Raw genomic sequence first — 22,009 nt, 5'->3', positions numbered from 1 at the left:
GTGGTATATAGACATCATTTTGCAGCAATATTCCATCCTTATGAAGAAAGCCTGTTGAAAATGGTGAGTGAGTGAGTGAATTGGGTTCTATGCCAATTTTACACACAATATTCAAGCATTATCATGGTGGAGCACACCAGAAATGGGCTCCTAATAATTTACCAATGTGGGGAATCAAACCCAGGCCTTTGATGCAACAAGCAAATGCTTTAACCACTGGGCTACCCCATTGCTCCATTTAGTGTAGACAGTCCTGTGATTGATATCATCAGCATAAATATAATCAGTAGGGGTACGATGACATGTGTCGACCAAGTCAACCAGCTATGACTACCCGATCCTCTTATGACAAGAATGGGGTGCTGAGCATGAACACCAATTGACTAGGCAAGTACTGTCTTGAGTCCAGGTATGGAATTCAGCAATTGCAGCATGAAATGTGCCACTTCGAAAATGTTACAATACATTATTTTGGTTGCTAATCAATATAACTGGTCCTATATTCACATTAGAAAAAACAAAACACAGCAAAATGTTTGGCACATATTCACACATAAGGAGTTCTAATATACCTTGATGTGACATTCAACTTTATTGGATTCCCATTGTCTCCGAAGTGTCATAAAATCACTATAAAGAATGTTGACATTCTTGACGCGATACGGGGTAGACATTTTTAAAAAGTTTTCGGAGTGTGACAAAACCAAGAGCCAAACATAAATATGCTGACGCCTTTCAAACGAAATAACGGTGACGAAACTAAGATGGAGGACGGTTTTGTCACTACACTTAACCCTGAACACTCACGGAAATACAAACATCACAAACTTCGTGTTGTGAACTGTTGCCGGAGACACTGACCTTAAACTCTCTCCAGAACCCATCTCCGCCAGGCTCGTCTTCTCTTGCCAAATCATCAACATGAACAATAAAATGTTTCAAACACTCCTCGATATTTTCTGTCATGATGTCGTGATAATCACAATTTACTCGACATTTTGTGTCCAGGTGCTCGCGTGAAGGTTTGTCGATGCACAAGGAAGTAGATATGACACGGTCAACCGGAACGTCGTGTCACGTGACATTGTTTATTCGCCACTCGCGAGACTGGATTCCTTCAGCTGAAGTGAGTTACTGGTGTTGTGCAAAATGCTTCGTTGAATACGTTTCACATGCAATATTTTTCAGTTATCAAAAAGGACCCATATTTGCTACAACACAGAAAAAATACTGACGTTGTGTCAGTAGATTCAAGTTATCTACTTATAACATATATGTTATCAGAAGGTTATGCGGAAATACTTTCGGAACGGATCAATATGTTTCATTGGGGAAATATATGCTTAGGTGGTAAAGCCATTTTGCTTTCATTTCTGCGGAAATTTAGCTTGTGATTGAAGGACAAAAAAAATTGAAAAGATAATATTTTCTATCATAATGCTATCACGACAGAGAAGCGGGATAATTCCGTGACCAAAGGACCACTTGGATTAGTTTTACGCCGCTCTACCAATACTACAGAACCCTTTCGTTAGGAGACGCGGGCAATGGGCTTCATACATGGTAGCCATGTATCGTTTTGGGTAATATCGGCATCTTTGTATAATATCGACATCTCAACAGCTGAATCAAGTAGGTCATCATCGTACCACTCCACACAACTCGTAATTGAAAATTCCCGATGTTTGATTCTAACAGTTCTTGTAATCTGCAGTGTGCGAAATAGTTTCCAAATTGTGCTAGCCAGTCGTGCTAGCTATGGCTGAAAGTTACAAGCCCCCAAAATAATTCACCAATCCGAAATTTAAATTTCGAAATTAAGATAAACATTTCAAAAATACGTGAGAATAAAATATATTCGGTATGACAATCAGTTTCATTATCAAGGTGTTAACATGATGAACATTTTTTATCAAGCCATAATCAGGCATGATTCAAAAGTTCATTATAACTTAACAAGTCGGAGAGGATGAAATGCATGTATTTACACACTGCTTTCTAGCTAGTCGGGCCAGTGGAAATTGTATATACATCTTACCTCTCTGGCTTCATGTATACCTATGCTCATTATCCACCTGACGAAGGGGCAAGAATTAGCCTTGAAACGTGTTAAAAGAATTAAAGAAGTTGTCATCCATAACAGTGTCTTGTATTACCTCACCATCTTCTAAATGCCTTTAAAGAATTTCAGTGGAAATTTACTGGCCCGACTGGATTTTTACTAGACACGGACTTGTCAAGTGAACAAGCCTAGAAACGTTGTGAAAAATAATCAAGAAGTTGTTATCCGTAAGATCTGTCTTGTGTTTATTATTATTATATCGACATTGACCGACTCCGATATATCTTCCAGTTGTTTCAATCGTAAATTAAAGACAAAGCTTTTTTAAGAGTATATTACAAAGAGGTGTGACGAAACAGAACATTCACGATACGATACATATCGCGATATCTTGGAACGAAACGATACGATTCAATGCACATCACGATATGCTATCTTTAGTTATTTTCTTTAGAAACGTATATTTTTATATCCAGTAACAGTGTAAACAGTAAACAGTGTCATAACCGTCAATTTCTATTGAAAATTAACAGTTTTAAATTCAGTGATACGTAAAAAGATACGAAAAAATATCGATATATTTATTTTCTATAAAGTATCACGGTTATCGATACCACGATATATCGCCACAGCTCTAATTACAAACACGGTTTGTTGAACAACAATTCTAACAAGGATCTTCTCGAGTCAGGCTTCCGTCGCAAGTTCAAGGTAGATCCAGGTTCTGATAGGTGAAGTCATCGCCAGGATCGTTACTGGCGGATGATGAGTTGCATGACGGTGTCCTTGATGCATTACTGTCACACAGGAACGAAAGATATCTGTGCATGTGCGACGCATTGATAGAACTATAGGACAGAAGGAAGGCAGAAACATGGCGCCTTACACAACCTTCCGCGTGGTAATAACATAATATACACTGCCCCATTGGGTGAAAATATTGTCAGTAGTTCTAACCAAACATCACAAAAGAAACGCAACTCTGGATTTCTTTGTCAAGTTATTTTTATTAAATAAGAGACACAAGCATGGACACTCACTTTTATTAGATTTCATATTTTTTTCGAGGATTATTATTTTTTTTAGGGGGGATGGGGGGGTGGGGGGGTGGGGTGGATCTTTTGTTTTGTTTTGTTTTGTTTTTTTGCTGTTCAATATATATTTTCTTTACACTGACTGGCTCGGTCAGTGGTTCTAGTGAATTCGTTGTTCTTCAGAAGTCTCATAATACTGCGAGGCCGGAGTAAGAGCGTCCGCTCGCCAAGCTGAAGACCACGGTTCGATTCATGGGTACAATGTTTGAAGCCCATTTGTGGCGCACCCCGCTGTGATACTGCTAGAATTTTGCTAAAAGCGGCGTAAAACCACACACAGTCATTGTGAGGTCGGTGAAAGTCGAGAGTCAAGAACGATTAATGAAAAGTCGTTCCACTGAGTGAGCTGTGACTTTACTTTCAAATCGCTTTTAGCAATATGCCAGCAAATACACCAGAAATGGACTTCATACACTGTACCCGTGTGGGGATTCGAACCCGGTTCTTCGGTACGACGAGCAAACGCTTTAACGACTGAGCTAAGCAACCGCCCTCGCAGAAGCATGGTAAACGGTGTCTCCATTTGCGAAAAGCCCATTTCTGGTGTCCCCGGTCGTGATATTGCTGGGATATTGCTAAAAGCGGCGTAAAACTAAAACTGACATACTGAATTTTTTCAACATCGACGACTGTATAATAAATGTGCAACGAACATATGACGTATGATATGAATAATACGGTATCGATGTTTTCACGGACATGAAAACATCAAACGTTTGGTCTTAATCCCATCTGATTAGCGACATGAGCTTCAGAAGCTAATCAACATTCCAACAACCTACACCAGAGTTCGATCTGTCACGTGCAATGATTTACGTGACTGAACAGACCAGCAAGTGACCTTTTACTTGCGGCATGCTGAATCACCAATCACTCATTGAGGCAGGTGAAATATACACTACCGATATTGACAACCCAATCACCTGCCTGTCATACGTTAGTTGTGTCACTCAGTGCATCCGTTCATGTTAGTACGGACTCTTGGAAACCCCAAAAGACGCAAACGACTGGATCTGTCACACACACAAACAAGCATGTACGTGATAATGCCTTGTATTGTGGACCCGCCCACCTAAGAAATATAACCCAAATTGACTGAACCATTAAAGACAAAATATCTAAATATGAATGGAATAAAAAGCATATATTTGATGCTATGACATCACGTTTCTTCTATGACGTCCCGTTCTACACGTCACAAATGGCTGCTTCCAACAGCCATGCTATAACACATTTGGTTTGCACAACACAAACCGTTATTCGGCTGCTTAACCGTTTCAGTATGACAGGCCGACCCAAGAGTGGACCTGCCAGATTCACAACACCCCATGAAGATCGCTATCTGCTAGTTATTCACCTAAGCAACCGGATGTTGATGGCTTCGTCATCAGCAGCCTCGTCAATTGGGTCACCGTGTGAGCCGATTCACAGCGCCAAGACGACTTGTGTTGCTGGTATACGGGCCTACCGACCGCAGTGTGGAATGGCCTTGACCTTCCAACATTTAGGCTCTCGTGTCGTAAACACAGTATGACATGGACACTCATATAATATCCTCTATAACTGATCAAAGTCGCATTAAAACGCAACTCATTCATCCCATGACGCACTCACCCACAGGAGTTGTGGGATACCCTAACGTTCGCTCGTCATGTCGAAGATCCGGGATACGGGATCGATTCTCCTACATTGTGTGAAGCCCATTCTGGTGGCACCCGCGGCGTAAAACCATACTCACTCTTTATTCATTAAAGCAAATGAAGCAACTGGCGTGCATCATGTGAAACATGGAAGAGTGTACGGAATTTGAATCTGTGATTTCCCAAGAGACATATATAAGTTGAGAGACACAAATCGAAATAAGATTACAGTCTCCCGAGTATCATACATTGGTTTTTCACATTCTCCGAGCATATGTGTTTGCCTGGAAACTAATGGGATCGGGTTAGTTCAGACTGGCCGACTTGTTTGAATGTATATGTCGCACCCCAAATGCGGTTATCGATGCTAATGACGCCAATCACTGGATTATGTGGTCCAGACCAGCTGATTTACAGGCGGCCATAATACAGTTGGAATATTGCTACGTGTGCAACCTCCATCAACAATATGCTAGTCAACAATGATATCAGTGGTTGTCAGGCGTATCAAGACTCCAGTCCAGTATGATAGATATCATGAATGTAAGAAGATACAGGCACAACACAATGGATGTTCGTTGAACAAAACGGCCACGTGACAGTCTGGGCCCGCTTCCTGGTTCGTGTTTTCGTGATCCGTTAATTCAGTAGTAATCTATCTTATAGGTGTCATATATATCCGCTTATATCATTAGTTAGGAAGTATTTTACGACCGCTTGGAACATTCCGTGAAAATTATTAGTTTTATTACTTCACCACTAAAATGAATGATTGGGTTACGTTGTTGTTTAACGCCACACCCAGCAATAGCCCTACTATAACTATCGATCTACTCAAATGGGATACGATGACTTGTCAAGCAGGCAACCAAGTCATCGAGCGTCACTCACCACCCGTCCCAGTTAGTCCCCTCTCGCGACAAACATGGGTTGCTGAAGATCAAATTCTAACCCAGATCTCTAGAAGTGACTGCTGGTGTTGTGTTGGGACACTTGGACGTTGAGAGACTTAACCCGATATCTCAGCGGAAGGTGTAGAGTACAAAGATATGATACTGGGTGAACGATCGGGCTAGGTGTAGGTCATGTATTTTCATCCCCGAACCAAGTCGTATCTCACTCTGTATTTGTGCGTGATTGTGATTACGGAGGTAAAATGATAACCCTCGGTCTTGATTCACTAAGTACAGATGGCTATTATATTATGTTATCTGAATAACTCTTCACCAAGATGACAAATACAGCTACAGGGCCGTCTAAATTCCATACTGACTGGATCAAGTGTTGTCTTTACCAGAAGAAGAGTGAAGACTTATACCGCGACTAACTTTCCCCTCTTCCATGCAATTAAAGAGATGCATCATGACTGTCCAGCCAGACTTGATAATCGAGGTGTATGTGTGCCAATTTTGGTGTCAACTATTCCCTTGAAATTATAAGGGGGTGGGGAGCTTGAGGAAGTGAGATTAGTGAGATTAAGGAATTAATGGAATTGATGTGAGTAAGTGCTCAACTGATCAGATTAAGGAAACTCTATCTATTAAAGTGAGATACATTGATACCATTGGTAATATTTGAATTTCTTGGGAGGATTTGAGATGCTCAGTTGGTGAGGTAAGTAAACGACCTGAGCTACCGCCGAGGAGGTACTACCAGTATATATAGCAAGTCAAGTAATATCTTCACATTGGCGAAAGCATGTGTAGAGATCAGGCTCATAGACAACAACAGAGGTGGTCAGTATCTTGTTCACAACAACAACCAGTTCAGTGAGAAAGCTAGATGGAGGAATGAAACTATTTACCGGCGCCGTTTAGGATACCCTGCCTCTCTTAACACAAGGAACAACGTCCTGACAAAACCTGACCAGCCACATAACCATCAAAGTGATAGAAGGTCGGTTGAAGTGACAGAGTTTGTGAACAATCTGAAGAAGAAAAGCTGAGAAGAGGTTAACCCGATCCCCACTATCTACGAGGAAGAAGAGTCAGGCCTCAGAAACCATGACATGACCGACGTCACCACTGAATTGGTGATACGACTTCCCCGCTGCGTCTGTGATGCCGTTAGGTACCGACTTCGATCCAAGATGATACCAGCCCTGCCTGAGACCCGGGAAGAAATCAACCTCCAAGGTCCATGGAGAGAGACGACGATCGGGGAGAATTCCATTATCAGCGAGGACAACATGCTCCTGTTTTCCACAGATGCCAACATTCGACACATCAGCAACGCCAGCACCTGGCTCTTCTGGAACGTTCAAGTCCTGCCCCAAGCTCTTCAAGCAGATCTACTCAGTACATCCCCAGGTTGATGGAGAGATGTTCCCTCTGGCATACATCCTTCTACCCGACAAGAAGCAGACAACGTATGAACACCTGTTCTCCACGCTGAGTACCCGTTCTCCTGTTCCTTTGTCGCTTTCGTGGGCTTCGATGCAGCGACATCTGTTATCTTCAACATCGGAAGTAAAGTTTTTCCACTATACTCAGTGTGTATGGAGGCATGCCCAAGAGACATGTGGATTGGTCATTCCTCACAAGGACACCCCTTCTGTTCATTTGTTATGTTAGATGTTCTGCAGTGCTTCCCCTTCTACCCATCAACTGAGCTGAAGACTTTTGGTTCTTGAAGACAGGCCCACAGATGTACCAAATGTTGACAGATTTGCAGACTATGTCACCGAGGCAATCGGTCATCCTGGAACCATTTCGGCACTCTCGGTCCAAGGACTACAAACCACGTTACAGGATGGCACCACAAGTTGAACGGGATACTGAAGACTCCACATCCAAACCTGTACAAACTGTTAGAATGAAGATTTTTATGGATATTAACTATTTGGAAGCCAGTATAAACAAGCACTTATAGGAAGCCGACTGTTCTTGATGATCTACCTCAAAGCCAACGGTAAAGGACCCAGCTGTGAACACCCTAACCCGCGAGGATGCATCTACCAGATCCCTTGCAACTGTGGCGACCTATACATTGGAGAAACGCCGAGACCAATCAACACCGGAATGAAGGAACACCAGACCGCCGTCAGCAAACTCGACCAGAAATCGGCCATCTCTGAATACATTCTCAAGAACCCTGGACATTCAATTCAATGGGAGGACACTAGGATACTATCTACCAACAAGAACAACAACTGGCGCCAAAGGAAACTATAGGAGGCCATTGAGATCCCGAGACAAAAACCAGCAATCAACCGTGACCAAGGAGTGTACCTACCAAGTGCCTGGGACTTGTTGATAAATTAATCTTATCTATCTGTGTACATCACTACTGGCTTCCATCCTACTCCTTATCCCCAATCTGTGTTATGTAAACATAATCCTATCGTGTGTAATGTAATTACCATTGGCTTCCATCATTGTTATCATAACTGTTGGCTTCCTATCAGTGCTTGTTTATACTGGCTTCCAGCTTTTGTTAATTCATTCCACTTGTTACTTTGTTATTGTTTACCTGTACATATAAATATAGCTCTGTACCCCATTCTCATTCACCTGATGAAGGAGTAAGCATTAACTCCGAAACGTTGTGTTCTCATAATAAAGAAGTTGATATCCATAAAAATCTTCATTCTTGTGTATTTCACTTCTAAATGCCCTTCAAAGACTTCTACAACTGTTAGCAACATTACAAAGACTGCAAGCTGAGGTCGAAATAAAGATAAATCAGGGCGAGTGAAGTACCGAGATCTAGAGAAGAAACTACAACATGTGAAAGAGAACTTTGTGACCAGCCAGTCAACCTTAGAGCACTATACAGATGCTGCATCCCACTGTCTACACCTGGGAATCCTTTTCATATAACGTCACACAATGCTACAGCTGTTCACAAAATGTAAATAAATACATGCTTGGTGCATCAAGAAAATTATGAAAATGGTATGTTAACAAACAAATGTATTATAATAATAAATGTATATAATAATAACAGTAAATATTTTATCTGAAATGTTTTTTTCTTTCATATTACAAACACCCACGCTTGCATACATCGTGTCATTGCAGATAGAGACTATAGCCCTAAAACAGTCTCACGCTTCAGTGGCCAATGCTAATTACCTGGCTCACATCTCTCACCTAGCCATAGTGCAACCTCGTTTTAACAAGACCTTCATGGTTAGACCCGGGCTAAGTGAGAGTGAACCTTGTGGACAGAGTTTATGATGTAAGCGTCGTTCTAACACTGTTTCTAAGCGATACACGTAACTGATCCTGACATTGGAGTACAGTTTAAAAGCAGCCAACCATAGGAATCTTTATGTGGGCGAAAACTAAAATAATTGTTTCAAAAGCTTACACACATAAGTGACGAATTACTGATTTGTTTTACGTGCCATCAACCAATCCATTGGATTGATTCAGAGTGAGATGTTTGGAACTCCTTTAGGTACGGTTACACTGTGAACCGGCAGTGTCGCGAGGAGTCGTTCCTTTGATCGCTATCTGCGGGTACAACATCATTTGCGCCTGAATATTGAGACTGACAACAAAAATTCACAGGTGTTATTGATTTCGACCACTCTCGCCGCTCTCATAGATCTAAATGAGTGTTTTAATAGCGAATGTGCTAAAACCACCTTGCAACCATTGGATTCTGACTTTCTACCGCATTGAGTGCTGTTCAAGCCCAAGCTCTGGTGATTGTTGTGACCATGGGTGTGAGTGTATGCGATCGAGTTGCATTCCATCAGGATAATTAAGAACTCCTAAAACTTTGCGATCATTGATAGTATAACCGAATGAGGATGCTGTTACGATCAATGAGACTGAATTGCGAGTGCATTGAGGTAATTGTAATCTCATTGCGACTGTCATCAGTCGCACATTTTTTGAATATTTTCGGAGTCAAAACCATTCGCAAAGGGATTTGCGACTGATCAAGATTATTGTTTGGAATTTGTTGAAATATCCCAATCGACGGTTGCTTCATTACCAACGAACAATAATCGAAAAAACATTGGTTACCGTCATTTTTCAGATTTTCCTAGTCAGGTCATTATTGCAGACACGTATAACATGGTGCAACTTGCTATTTGATGATAAATAGATCATGAACATAAATTTCCTGGAGACTTCAAGAAATATTCAGGCATGACTTTTCAGTCAGTGAGGTGAATTTTCAGACCTTGACAACTTCCTTCATGGAACTGTTCCATCGTCACGTGTTTCAAACACTAAAAAAGTAGTTCCAAAATCGTTTGTTCGATTAGGAGAAAATGTGATTTATTGACCGGTCGTATGGTCATTGCAAACAATCTTCGATTATTTCAATCAAACGAAACACAACTAATCAAGATTAATCGCAATCACATTTTTGAGACCATGTTGAGGCTAACTTGCCACAGTATTGTGAGTGATGGCGAGCAGACGTCAATTTTCGGTTGTAACTTAGTCTCAAGTCCAGTGTTTAAGGTAGCATGCATTTACAAGCATCCCAACAGTTGATGTTAATGAAATGCTCCTTGTGTCCATAGTAACTCCTTGAAGCAACTTCAGGGTAACATAAGACACAGTAAGCTGTGATAATGGATGTGTCATAAAAGACAAACCTTGACTAAACTGGGAAGTCTTTATTTCTCAAATATAATGATGATATTCCTGATCTACCACTCTCCAGCATACATGAAGCTCTCCACTGAAAGCCAATCGGGACTAGGATTCCAGGGTTACAACAGATCAACGAACAATCTTCATGGCAGCTGCCACAATAGATGACACTTGGGATGGAGAAGAGCAGCTAGAATGAGTGCTTTAATCGCTTTATGTATAACCACCACACAAATACCTAGCATAGCATTTATCCACAAGATATGTCATACCACTGAATGAATTGGGTAAGAAAGAACAGCCAAAATATTGTTTTTTGGGGGGGAAATTGACATTCAATAAGATTTTAAAACTTGATGTTACAGGTATTGAACAGGCCTGTCCATATCAAAGGATAGGTAACTGTGGAAAGTTTACCAGTGACTCCAAATTTGAACATACGAGGTTCCCTCCCAAGTGGCAGCTAAGTGCTGCTGTGAATGTGCTGGGATGTGGTGGAGAGACAGCAGGGGGGCAGGTCATCTCAAGCTGCTGATCAACACCCTGCTACACCGCATGTCAACATCTATAAACTTAACACAATGTTAATGAGAAACCATAATGGTTACAATAAGAACAAGGGAATAATTCCAACATTTCTGTAGTTTTAGTTTGGTTTCAACACAGAATGCCACACATTATGAGTAGAGAACAGCATAGCATTTCTTAGGTTTCAAAATAAACAACCTGAGTGGTTAAAAAGTGGTTAGAATGGTTTTTCGGTCAGTTGGAAAGGTCTTAAATTCTATATCAACAAAGAAGATTCTGGTGTTTCAACAGTTAAATAGACTAGACATATATACAAAATCATCCATGACAGTCAAAACAAAATCTGGATAAACTGTCATCCTGGCAGATGGTAACAGATAATCAGGGCTGATTTCTAGAGATGGCAAATAAGAGCAGTAGTTAAGTCAGTTCAATAAAGCACTGAAGCATTATGTACAAACGTTTCCTTATATAATCCTACCCTTGCTCCAAACCAAGGGTAATATTTCCTGGGCAAGTCTGACAAAATTTGGAATGCCCTACAGCATAAACAGCCCTGGATGAGAGATTCAGTTGGCAAGCTGTTTGCGCTCAACACAATTAATGTCTTAGCTGTAGAATATCACCAACAAAAAGGGATAACAAGTTCCTTGAGCAAATAAATGTTCCTGATATCGTCAATTCTGTATGCAATCACACACCTGGTATTCAGGAAATAAAGAGCCTGTGATGGACAGATTTCTCTACATATAAAACAAACTGTAACATATGAGACATAACTTGAATATCTCCAGGGTAAAGCTTTGGTACAATACATAAAGCATCTCATTTGGCAGAAAAATGAATTGCAATTAACATAGCAACTGTTTATTTTATATCAGTTAATGTGTAATGGTGGACCAAATGTCCAGGACATTAAACGTGATGGTATCATATGTACAGAAACATTTGAATGTTTCAAGAATATATTTTGATCTTAGTCCTTTCACCAGCATTTTCCAAATTAGTTTTAATATCTCTCAACTTGAGACTTTTCTGCTTCAATATTTACTGTTAATCTATTTAATTTTCCTACATCTCAGAACCTACTTATTACTTGAAATCCTTCATAGTAATCTGACATAATAAGGGTGAACTGTACACCATAATTGCTCTAACTACATGTCTAAAGTGACTGTACCTACAGGTCTGTCACTGCTAGTGATATGTTACATAGATGTGTTCTACAAATCAAACTTTCTCACAAAAACTGCAGGTTTACATCAACGAAAACAAAAAAACTCAGTTCATACGAAAAAAGGGTAAAAAGCTGATAAAATATTACGAAGCATATAAGTTAAAGTTAGCAATCTCATCATTACAATACTAATTCAGTATGTGTTATGCTTCAAACTGACATATACACTGAAACTTCAAGTTTCATAATTCACACCAATGTTAAAATACAAACTTGTGGTATGGTCAGTTTCTTCAGGAGTAGACAGATATTACAAAGAGGTCTAGCTAGTTACAACTGGTGAATTTGGATGTAATGATACAAAATCGTTTATCCATGAAGGGTCTGCACGTTTGTTCTATGTACAATGAACGTGTGCAAACTTGACGTTTGGGTAGCCAAAGGCAGGGTAACCGATGAAACAAACAATAATCAGATCAACACCAACTCCAAGGAATCATCAAGAGGACACTGTTTCACGCCGGCCAACAATGGTCGCAAGCACAGACCACAGACCAAGAACACATTTACACTAGAATGGGAGCCAAACAGGTACGGTAGTACGAACATGAGGAAATATGTAACTGCTAAACAGTCAGTGTACAGAACATGTCTCTCTTCCAAACATCAGCTGCTTCATATGGTCAGATCTAGACTTAATGCCCAATGTTTATAAACATACTGGACTGCAAATAAAGAAACAGAATCTTGCCAAGAAAAATTGTTATACCTATGCTATATCTTCTTTTGAAAGTTCAGCAGAGGTTGTTATGTTGCACACTGTCAACAGAAATATAAGTTGAGGAAAACAGTTATTTACCCCTAATAAGAGAATCATTGCTTACTTGTGCAAAATTGTATTTCACTTATGGTATTGCAATAGATTTAACAAAAATTTGACTATCTCAACATCTATAAAACACGGAATACTCTAATAAAACAGTTAGAAATATAAAAATAAGAGTATACACAACAGTGTCATAAACACTTTTCTTAAAATTTGGAACAACTCAAATCACTGAACATTACACTCAACGCATAGAGCGAAGTCCATCAAGCTGACATCTTGGTTCTCAGCACATGGCGGCTATAGCGAGAGAAGCAGACATATCAACGAAGATCTGAGATGTTTGTCTTTGAGCCAAACACGGACACCAGCTGTTCTTCATAGTTGTCAATGTTGCGTTTCATCACATCCATACAAGGACCCAACAGACGCTCAAAGGCTCCAACATCAAGCACTGAAATAAATGATCAATCACACTGATCAATAAGCAGCCAACAGATATCGAGCACATAACTGACACAAACATTTAAGATAACTGCACTTGACAATCCTACTTACAACATAAAAACTTCAACATGATAAAAACTCAAAAATTTCACTGTCATCAAAACCACAGTTAAGTTTCCATCGATTCTGCATGAAATAAAGTTAATTGCACTTTTCAGATAAATTCTTTGTAAGAAAAGGCATAAGATGAAGTAGAACAACTGGCTTCAAAGTACAAGTGTCTGTAAATTGGATGCAATTTATTGCTTTCACTCTGTAATGGGACACAAAATACAGCAAACTGAGTTACCTCCCTTCAACTACAATTCTTCAAACCATCAATGCATTCTCACAAACTTGAAAGGCTACCAGTAGTATTTGCATCGCACAGATTAAAGCATGTTCTTCATTCAGTGCAAGAAATACAATTTACTGATCACAATTCAATTTTAGCTCATCTACTCTTCAATACTCTACAATATGTTCTTCCAGCAGTGCCAGGAATACAATTTACTGATCACAATTCAATTTTAGCTCATGTACCTTTCAATATGTTCTTCAAGCAGTGCTAGGAATACTTTGTACTGATCACAATTTAATTTTAGCTCATGTACTCTTCAATAATCTAAAATATGTTTTTCCAGCAGAGCAAGGAATACAATTTACTGATCACAATTCAATTTTAGCTCATCTACTCAACATAAAGACAAATGTTCCAAACACTGACCTGCACACTTGGTTTTACCCACAGAATACGCTGAAGCCGCTCGTGGCTTGTGTGTGACCAGGGCAAGCTCTGAAACAGGCAGTGTTAGGATGAGGATGCATTCACAAAAACATTGTACACTATCATTACGCAGATCCAAAACAATTATGGAACATCATGAATAGGTCTGTCTGTTAGTCTGTTTGCAAACATAACAAATAATATCATTAGCACAAGGAATATTAAAGTTCCATTCACGTCCACAGTTTCTCACAATTTTCAATACTAAATCTAGAATAAAAGGGTGACCTTGGTGTTTGAGATCATTCATCCATATGATAGCCCTTAAATCGTTTTAACATTAAGTTGACTAGACTCTGTAACATGACAAATGCTTATTAAGAACACCACAAACTATCATTCAAACATACTGTGTCCACTTTTTGATTCAAACATATATATATTGGGTCTCGTACTTTCAAGCAGAAAAATCATTAGACAATCTGAAGCATTGAGTCCAAACTAAACCAAGAGGTATTTTTCAACAGTAGGAAATTTCAAAATAGAGTATGTTTATTTGATTATGCAAGTCCTTTTCATTGTAAGTACTAGGTTTGTATTCACATGAAAAGATTTTGTGACAATATATTATGTTCAGCCATATTGCATACTGGGGCCAGTTAATGATTGCCATGTGTCACCATGGCATAGTACATGGCTTTCATACATGCTCTAAAAGCCTTTATCAGGAGAATGATGACACTTTTTATGGAAGTACAACTTCTTTTATTCTGTGAAGGCGACCTTCCAAAATTGATTCATATATTGCTATCAAGCAATCACTTGCTTGATAATGACATTAGAATCTTTGTCAATCACTTGCTTGATAACAACATTAGAATCTATGTCGAAATGTCGCCTTCCACAGAAAAAAAAGTTGCATATCCATAAAAATTGTCATCATTCTTCAATAAACTCAATTTCTAAAATGCCAATCAGAGAAGTTACTTATCAGAAGCTGGATACAAAACAAGTACAAATACAACCACATGCCTCTTTAACTCAAATGACTTAGGAAGTAATAATATTCTGATACTTGACAAAACAATGACACAATTTCAGTATGAAAAACAGCTCTACTACGCCAAAAATGACATTTTCAATAATGCCACCATAGTGCCAAAGTTTACAATATTATCAAATGTGAGAACATTTGTAGCCACAACCTGGACCATTAATGATAAGTTTCAGTCCAACATGCCTTATACTTAAGATGGCAAAAAATGCAAAATACAGACCAGAACTGCTGGCACAAGAGTAATAAGTGCTATAGTAATCACCTCCAAAGTAGTCTCCTTTTCGGCATCGGGTCAGCTCAATTTCCTTTCCATTCTCGTCACTCTATAAACAAACACTTACAAAATGATGACATGACAAAGAACATTCCTGCTGAGAACATCATACCTTTGAACACATAACACTCATCATGGAATCAAAACATATGATATGAATTTATGTTTCCATTTGGAGTATCAGTCATTCATTAAAATGTTTTCAAATTAAAAACTGAATAAAACCAATCATCACAGCCAAATCAAAGGTAATCTTCTGAAGTTTGTAAATCCAAAACTGAGGTCAGTCAAGACATTGATAATCTGAAATATGGTTGAAGGAAGCATTACCAAAGATTATCAACATAAAGTGTCATTAAACAACATCACACCTATTATTGGTATGAAATAACACTTAAATTTACTAAGATAATACACAAGGTTAGGTCTTTATTTGGGGTGCTTCTAAATTATTTCAAGGTGTTTTACAACTTTTGTTAGTAATCGAATCATAAACATGTCACCACTTACAAATGATGTGAAATATGTTGATTTCTTTCAGATTTTCGGGTATTTTTGTTGAAAGTACTTCTCATATATAACCATTATAATCAACTGACATTCAGTTACCCATCAATTTCTCTGATCAATATCAACAGCCAGCCCTACCAGAAAACATCTCTTTAAATGATACTGTGAAGGTTGAAGCCAACCACTGCAAATGGCACTACAAATTAGGGTGCAAGTCATCAAAAACTACACAGAAGCATAATATGTACAGAGAATGAAACTATTGTGGAAAACAGTATACAGTATGTGCATAAGCAAAACATAGAAACACAAACATCACACCAGTCAGGTGCATTCTTCACCACACTAACACTTTATTCATTCCAAAGCTAATAACAGAAAGCGTAATGGAAATAGTGGTTGGTTCGTGTGTGAAAGAAATGAAAATATTTCAGCTACAGAAACATGCTTACAGCATGGAGAGACAGGCACATCCTAGTCAGATTAATCTTATATACAAGGAGTACTGAATCTTAATGAATTATGCATCTATATCACTAATTCACAGAAAAGAGATCCGGGTTCCGATCCACAAAGCGGTCGTCACGTTACAACCTATCGTAACTCTGTACTTTCTCTGAGGCTTACGAATGGCATAGTGGTACGAATGTTTTGTGGATAGGGTCCTGGCATTTTCCTGTTGAACTATGTTGAGGCAATAAGGAAGACTTGGGTTTAATGATGCTATAAGACACAGCTGAAGAGCACAGCAATGGTGGTAAGGTTCAAACAGGGTTTAATAACAACACAGAGACCAGCTAATGTTAATGTGAATTGTACCTCAAGGGGTGTGTCGCTCTCAATGCTATCATCCTACATGAACAAAATCAGTTTAGTTTTTTAGTCAACATATTAAACAAGGTAAGTCAACATTCAAGATGCATGTGTGTAATGTAACTGTTGGGAAAGAACTTGGTATGGAGCATCGTCTAAGATGGCCTGCATGTTATTTTAGCATTACAGAATAATCTTTGGAGTCAACTATGCTGGATATGTCTCAAATCAAATATGCATCAATTTCAAAGTAATTTTTTAAATTATGAATTTGAAACAATTTACAATTTAGACCACTGCAGATCTAATTACAGTTCCTGTCACTGGATCAGGGAGCATTTGATTTCATGCTTAACTCCCTTGGGAGTATACAGGCAAAGCAGCCTGTGAGGCACTAGGAGGTTTATCCAAGCACATCACAATCGTCCATCGATATACAAGGACTGCTGTTGAGCACAGGCTAAATTTTAACTAAAATGTCCTATTTTTTCTGCTTCTGTTTGAGACTGGGCCAAAATCCTAGATACAGTGGAAGCTGTCAAAACCTGCATCTGTCCAATCTGGCAAGTAGTCAACACTGACATAAAATCTCAGTCCCGTCAGTGGCATGTTCATTTATCATCAGCTCTACAATCCGGCATGTTGTCTAAACCTTACTATTTCTTCAGTACGGATGAATACTGGTTTAGACAGCTTCCACTGTACTTTCAAGAGTAAAACATAGCTTTCTGCTACCATGTTCATCTGATACATGGTGAACACAGGCCATGAGTCACTGTATGGATTACTTGGATTTAATAGACCAAACAGAATTTTACAAGACTCAGGCTCTAGACTACTGACTAACCGCTCTGACTGGTTTCATTGAACATATCAACTTTAAACAATCAAAATACACTTACAGCACTACAGTGAAACATTTTCTACAAAAATAGCTAGTTACAAGTTAAAGGTAAACATGGTTAGCTGGGAGAGGTATTGGTACGCAATATCATTACAACACATTAATCGAGAGAATCAGTACACCATTGGTATTATTAAATATAAATGATCACTATCTTGTGTTATCTTGTGTATTTTCATAGTAAGATGTCAAAGGTACAATTAATATTATCTAAATATACATAGAAAACTGTCATGTGTTATATATGCATCACACCTTGCTCATAGAACTATAAATACTTTACTTGCTACTTTAATATTTTGATCCAATCAAACACCAAAATTGCAGTCATATGAAATTCTGATGATTAGGTAACAGCTGGTCTCACCATATATGTACAAATATTAGCATTTAACTTGGAATAGGAAACAATGAGCCACTTACAAATTATACTAACTGTAGTTGTCTTCCCATTGAAAGGAACTACACAAATTAAACATTACTAACACAATTGTTCATGTCTCTCGTACCCTCAGTATTTAGTTAGCTAATAGAATAGAGAAGGACTACAATTGAGCAAGCAGAGAGACACTGGCATCCTTTTGCATAAAGCATACTGAGTTTTCAAAAGATACTGTTGCGTCTTTGCATTTATGACTGGATAGCTGATTAAATCTTATCAAGCCATTTTATTAAAATGAAGTAGTTTCATCTTTGCAAAGATGTCCTAGTTTTATTTTCCCAAATTACAAATTATCACTGAACTGCAGTTATTCATCTTCGAATCAAAAGTGTTGATTGAGAAGCTCAATAATTAGCCTTTTTCATGAGTACAGTGTTAGAAATAATCAAAGATGGCCTCCTGGCAGTCATTTTGAAGTAACATTTTAGAGCTGTTGAACAAAAAGAAACCTGGAATATATAACAGTTTCAGTTCAAACATAACCCATGTTTTTGGTCAGGTTACCTTGCAAGCTATTTCAAAACATTTTCTACATTTTAACATGCTTTCAATGATCATGGGCACATATTATCTATGAAGCTTCCAGTCTGTCAATGTTTAACAGTGAGTAAATGACATGAGCATCAGTAAGTGGCCATGCAACCAATCATCAGTAGCACACACACAAGATGCATGTCTTCTGTCATTTCAAACTATCATCATAATTCCTAATTGAACAGTCTTTAGGAACATTGTCAGTTTATAAACTTTTGAAAATCTCTTACCAAAGACTCTGATATTCTAGTCTGATTGTCTAAAATGACCTACAACTTGTCTAGAGGAGCAATGGAAGGTACTATGAGGGGATATCAAAAAGTTCTAACTATCACCAAGACTACTTCAGGGTAGAAACTTTATTTTGCTTTCGTGTCATTACGGCTTCTCTACATAGAAACCATCCTGAGTTACACGTTTCTCTCATCGTTTCTTGACCTTACACAGACCGATGGAAGAGAAGTCCACTGATTTCATAGGAAACCAACACTCCACCTCTTGAATGACCCCATTCCTGTCATCAAAATGATGTCCACGAGGTGGGTTCTTCATCTCTGGATCCTTCAAACAGACCCAACATATGTCCATGGTTACAACACTCTGAAGAAATCCTCTTCATCCTGCTCCAGAAGCTTCAATTTGGAAGCCTGCCATGACATGTTCCATGGAGTCTGTCTTTGAAGAGGAGCCAGTAAGCGAGGAAACCCAGCATGCTGACACTCTGAACATGTACAGTTAGTTATGAATGATATTAAATAACTCAGTTGGTTTCATGCATAACCATTTGTATTGTTACACGGCGATCTTCTTGAACCAGTGCCTTGACTTTGTTCACTATGTCCATATCGTCAGTCAGAGAGTGGCATCCACTTCTTGGCTCATTTGCGAGGGACATGTGACCGGTTTGGAAATTCCTTTTCCATTTCTCAACAGTGTCATAGGATGGGTTAACATTACAATAAACAGATTTCATCTCAGTGTGAATCTGTTATGCCGTGCAGCCTTTTAAATGCAAGAAACTTAATTACACTGCATGCCTGCATCTTCTCCATACTTGGTGGTACTGGTGTGTAGGAGCAAATAGCAGACTGGATATAGTGAAGTAGATAGTTCTTGGTCCATTAACTAGACAAGGATCACTGATGTTACAGTCAAAATTTTAACCTGATTGCTCAGTAACTTCTTGGTGATAACTGAAACTTTTTGATAACCCTTGTACGTAATCTAGTTGGTACAATGTACACATGATGTACTGGATGGAAAAGTGGAGGCAAAATAATACCAAAAAAAATCACAGGATTAGTAAGCTTTTTCAACATCACTATAACACACAATAATAACTAATTTTTTTAAGTATCAGAAAAAAAACCAACCAAAATGAATTAGGTGCAAATGCGCAGAAAAACTGAAATTTGTTTTCTAAAACATCCCATAAAATAATAAACTGAAGCTGGTATGAACTATTTTGGAGTGAAATATGGCTCAGGAATCTGCTGGATAAGACAAAGCTAATGAAAAGAAAAGATAAATGGACTGAAAGTTCACCTTGTTCAGTGCTGCTATTCGTACTTCTCCCTCCTCTATGAAGTACATGCAGTCTGCATCGTCTCCCTGAAACAACCATCAGTCAGGTTAGATAGTTGGGGTGACTACTGACGGGGAAATAACAATTGCCATACTGATAGTCTGTTACTACCAATTCATTTTCTCCGTTAATTGCCTGAATTGATGTCATTTCCCAAACGAAAGAATAGTTGAAGTAGTTTTGACATCTTTTAATCACTGACATGAAACTTGAAACCCTGTTGCGCTGTGCATATATCAACAGAAGTCAATTACATGTACTAAACTATCAATAGTCACACACACTATTGATGCATCGATAGTTTTTCTTTTCCACCAACAATTGCTAACACAATTGCTAACACTCAACAATTGCAGCCCCTCAATAGCTTGATGCATCATTACAGCCCTATTAGATAGGTCCTGTTAGGATGCAGTCAGGATGCAGTTAGGGTGCAGCTGGGGTCCTTGGTATACCCTACAGCTGAACATTCTTGGTTCACGAGATCAACAGACTAAAATGCAATGGACAATCATCTCTACTCAGCATCCCACTAGAAAATATGTTGTTAGGATGAATGAGCAGGTGAGCTCTCTTTTACACACCTCTAGCAATATTACAGAAATATCTTGGCAGTGAAAACAGACTGGGTTTTCCCATGTGAGGAATGGACCCCTGTCTTTGGTGTGACGAGTGAACACTTTATCCACCAGGCTACCACACTGCCCTTTGGATGAGCAAAATATGGACTTGAACTTAACATGTTGATATGTATCTTGTTAACTCATATGAGTGTAAATCATTCTGGAATTATTTCAGTCAGGTGAAGTGTTCCTTTTGCTGTGTAGTTGCATTAATTATTCATGACCCTTCAATAAAAGTATGTCAACCTGTCCAATGCCATTTTGGCCAAATTAAGTGATGTTAGACAATTACCTGCCTGCTTCACTATCACATATCTGGTATAGTATTTGTTGAAAATATTTTTAGTAACCAGTACATTAATTTGTTCTTTTCATACTGACCTAATTATTTCAGCTAATATTTTATGATGCTCAAAATGATGGATCAGATGTATATCAAGGAAAGAGGTACAGTATTGATGGTAAAGGTTAGGTTAGATTATCTGGCTCAGAACAACATTCAACTCCTTCCATGGCTGTCTCTTTCCCCGAATATGGCTCCCACTGAACATTTTGGGACTGCACTGGACGTAGGATTGATGCAGGTAGACTGCCCCACATACTTGCACAGTTGGAACTGAGACTGGTGTTTGAGTGGACCACTTGCCTCAAGCATTCTTTCAGGCTCTTGTGAACTCAGTGAGGTGACTTTGCAAGGCCTGTGTGCAAGCTCAAGGTGGCTATACACACTACTAAAGAGACTCGCTTTTTCATTCTGGGGTATCTCCATTTGACTGCGATCAATTTGAACTCATTGCAAGTCAATGTCAACAACAACTTTTAGCTGTTAAATTGATAGTGCTTCTATAGAATAAAATGATTTGACACCATTCTGGTTCTCTTTTATTGAAGAACTTGACAAAAAGGCAGCGTTGTGTTTCTTTTGCTGAACAGTTCATAATCTCAATGTAATTTACTTCAATAACATTCATTTATATGTTCTCATTACCAAAGACTGTGTCATTCTTGGTGCTAGAGATCAAACTAACTTCAGGCTCCCTAAATAGCGGGCTAGCTCATTTTGCACAAAGCATATATGCCTGTTCTTGTTTTAATCCCTCATTTGCTGAATGACTAATGGGAGTAGGACAAATGGGATATGACCTAAAGGTTTGAGCTCCTTC

At 38.7% G+C, this 22,009-nt stretch overlaps 2 protein-coding genes across 5 annotated transcripts in view; both read right to left on the bottom strand.

Annotated features, from left to right (window-relative positions):
- LOC137295962 (tyrosine-protein phosphatase non-receptor type 12-like) overlaps positions 1-22,009 on the bottom strand; it is a 146,490-nt gene that overhangs the window by 62,281 nt on the left and 62,200 nt on the right. Inside the window, exon 2 of one of the 3 annotated variants that reach the window (XM_067827566.1) lies at positions 862-1,019. In XM_067827566.1, the coding sequence (XP_067683667.1) occupies positions 862-966 (105 nt within the window). In that variant the 5' untranslated portion in view covers positions 967-1,019. Of the gene's footprint in view, positions 1-861; positions 1,087-22,009 lie in introns of those variants that run through there. The other 2 variants (XM_067827569.1, XM_067827565.1) reach the window with 2 other exon arrangements.
- The window catches only part of LOC137295625 (cAMP-dependent protein kinase type II regulatory subunit-like), a 41,680-nt gene continuing 30,039 nt past the window's right edge, over positions 10,369-22,009 (bottom strand). The window contains exons 10-14 of one of the 2 annotated variants that reach the window (XM_067827075.1): positions 20,184-20,249; positions 16,765-16,797; positions 15,424-15,484; positions 14,105-14,173; positions 10,369-13,345 (exon numbers count right to left, since the gene is read on the bottom strand). In XM_067827075.1, the coding sequence (XP_067683176.1) occupies positions 13,215-13,345; positions 14,105-14,173; positions 15,424-15,484; positions 16,765-16,797; positions 20,184-20,249 (360 nt within the window). In that variant the 3' untranslated portion in view covers positions 10,369-13,214. The remainder of the gene's footprint in view (positions 13,346-14,104; positions 14,174-15,423; positions 15,485-16,764; positions 16,798-20,183; positions 20,250-22,009) is intronic. The other variant, XM_067827076.1, reaches the window with a different exon arrangement.

The sequence above is a fragment of the Haliotis asinina genome, chromosome 9 (assembly GCF_037392515.1).
Source record: "Haliotis asinina isolate JCU_RB_2024 chromosome 9, JCU_Hal_asi_v2, whole genome shotgun sequence".
Lineage (NCBI taxonomy): Eukaryota > Metazoa > Mollusca > Gastropoda > Lepetellida > Haliotidae > Haliotis > Haliotis asinina.
This window is presented reverse-complemented; position numbering and strand designations above follow the sequence as displayed.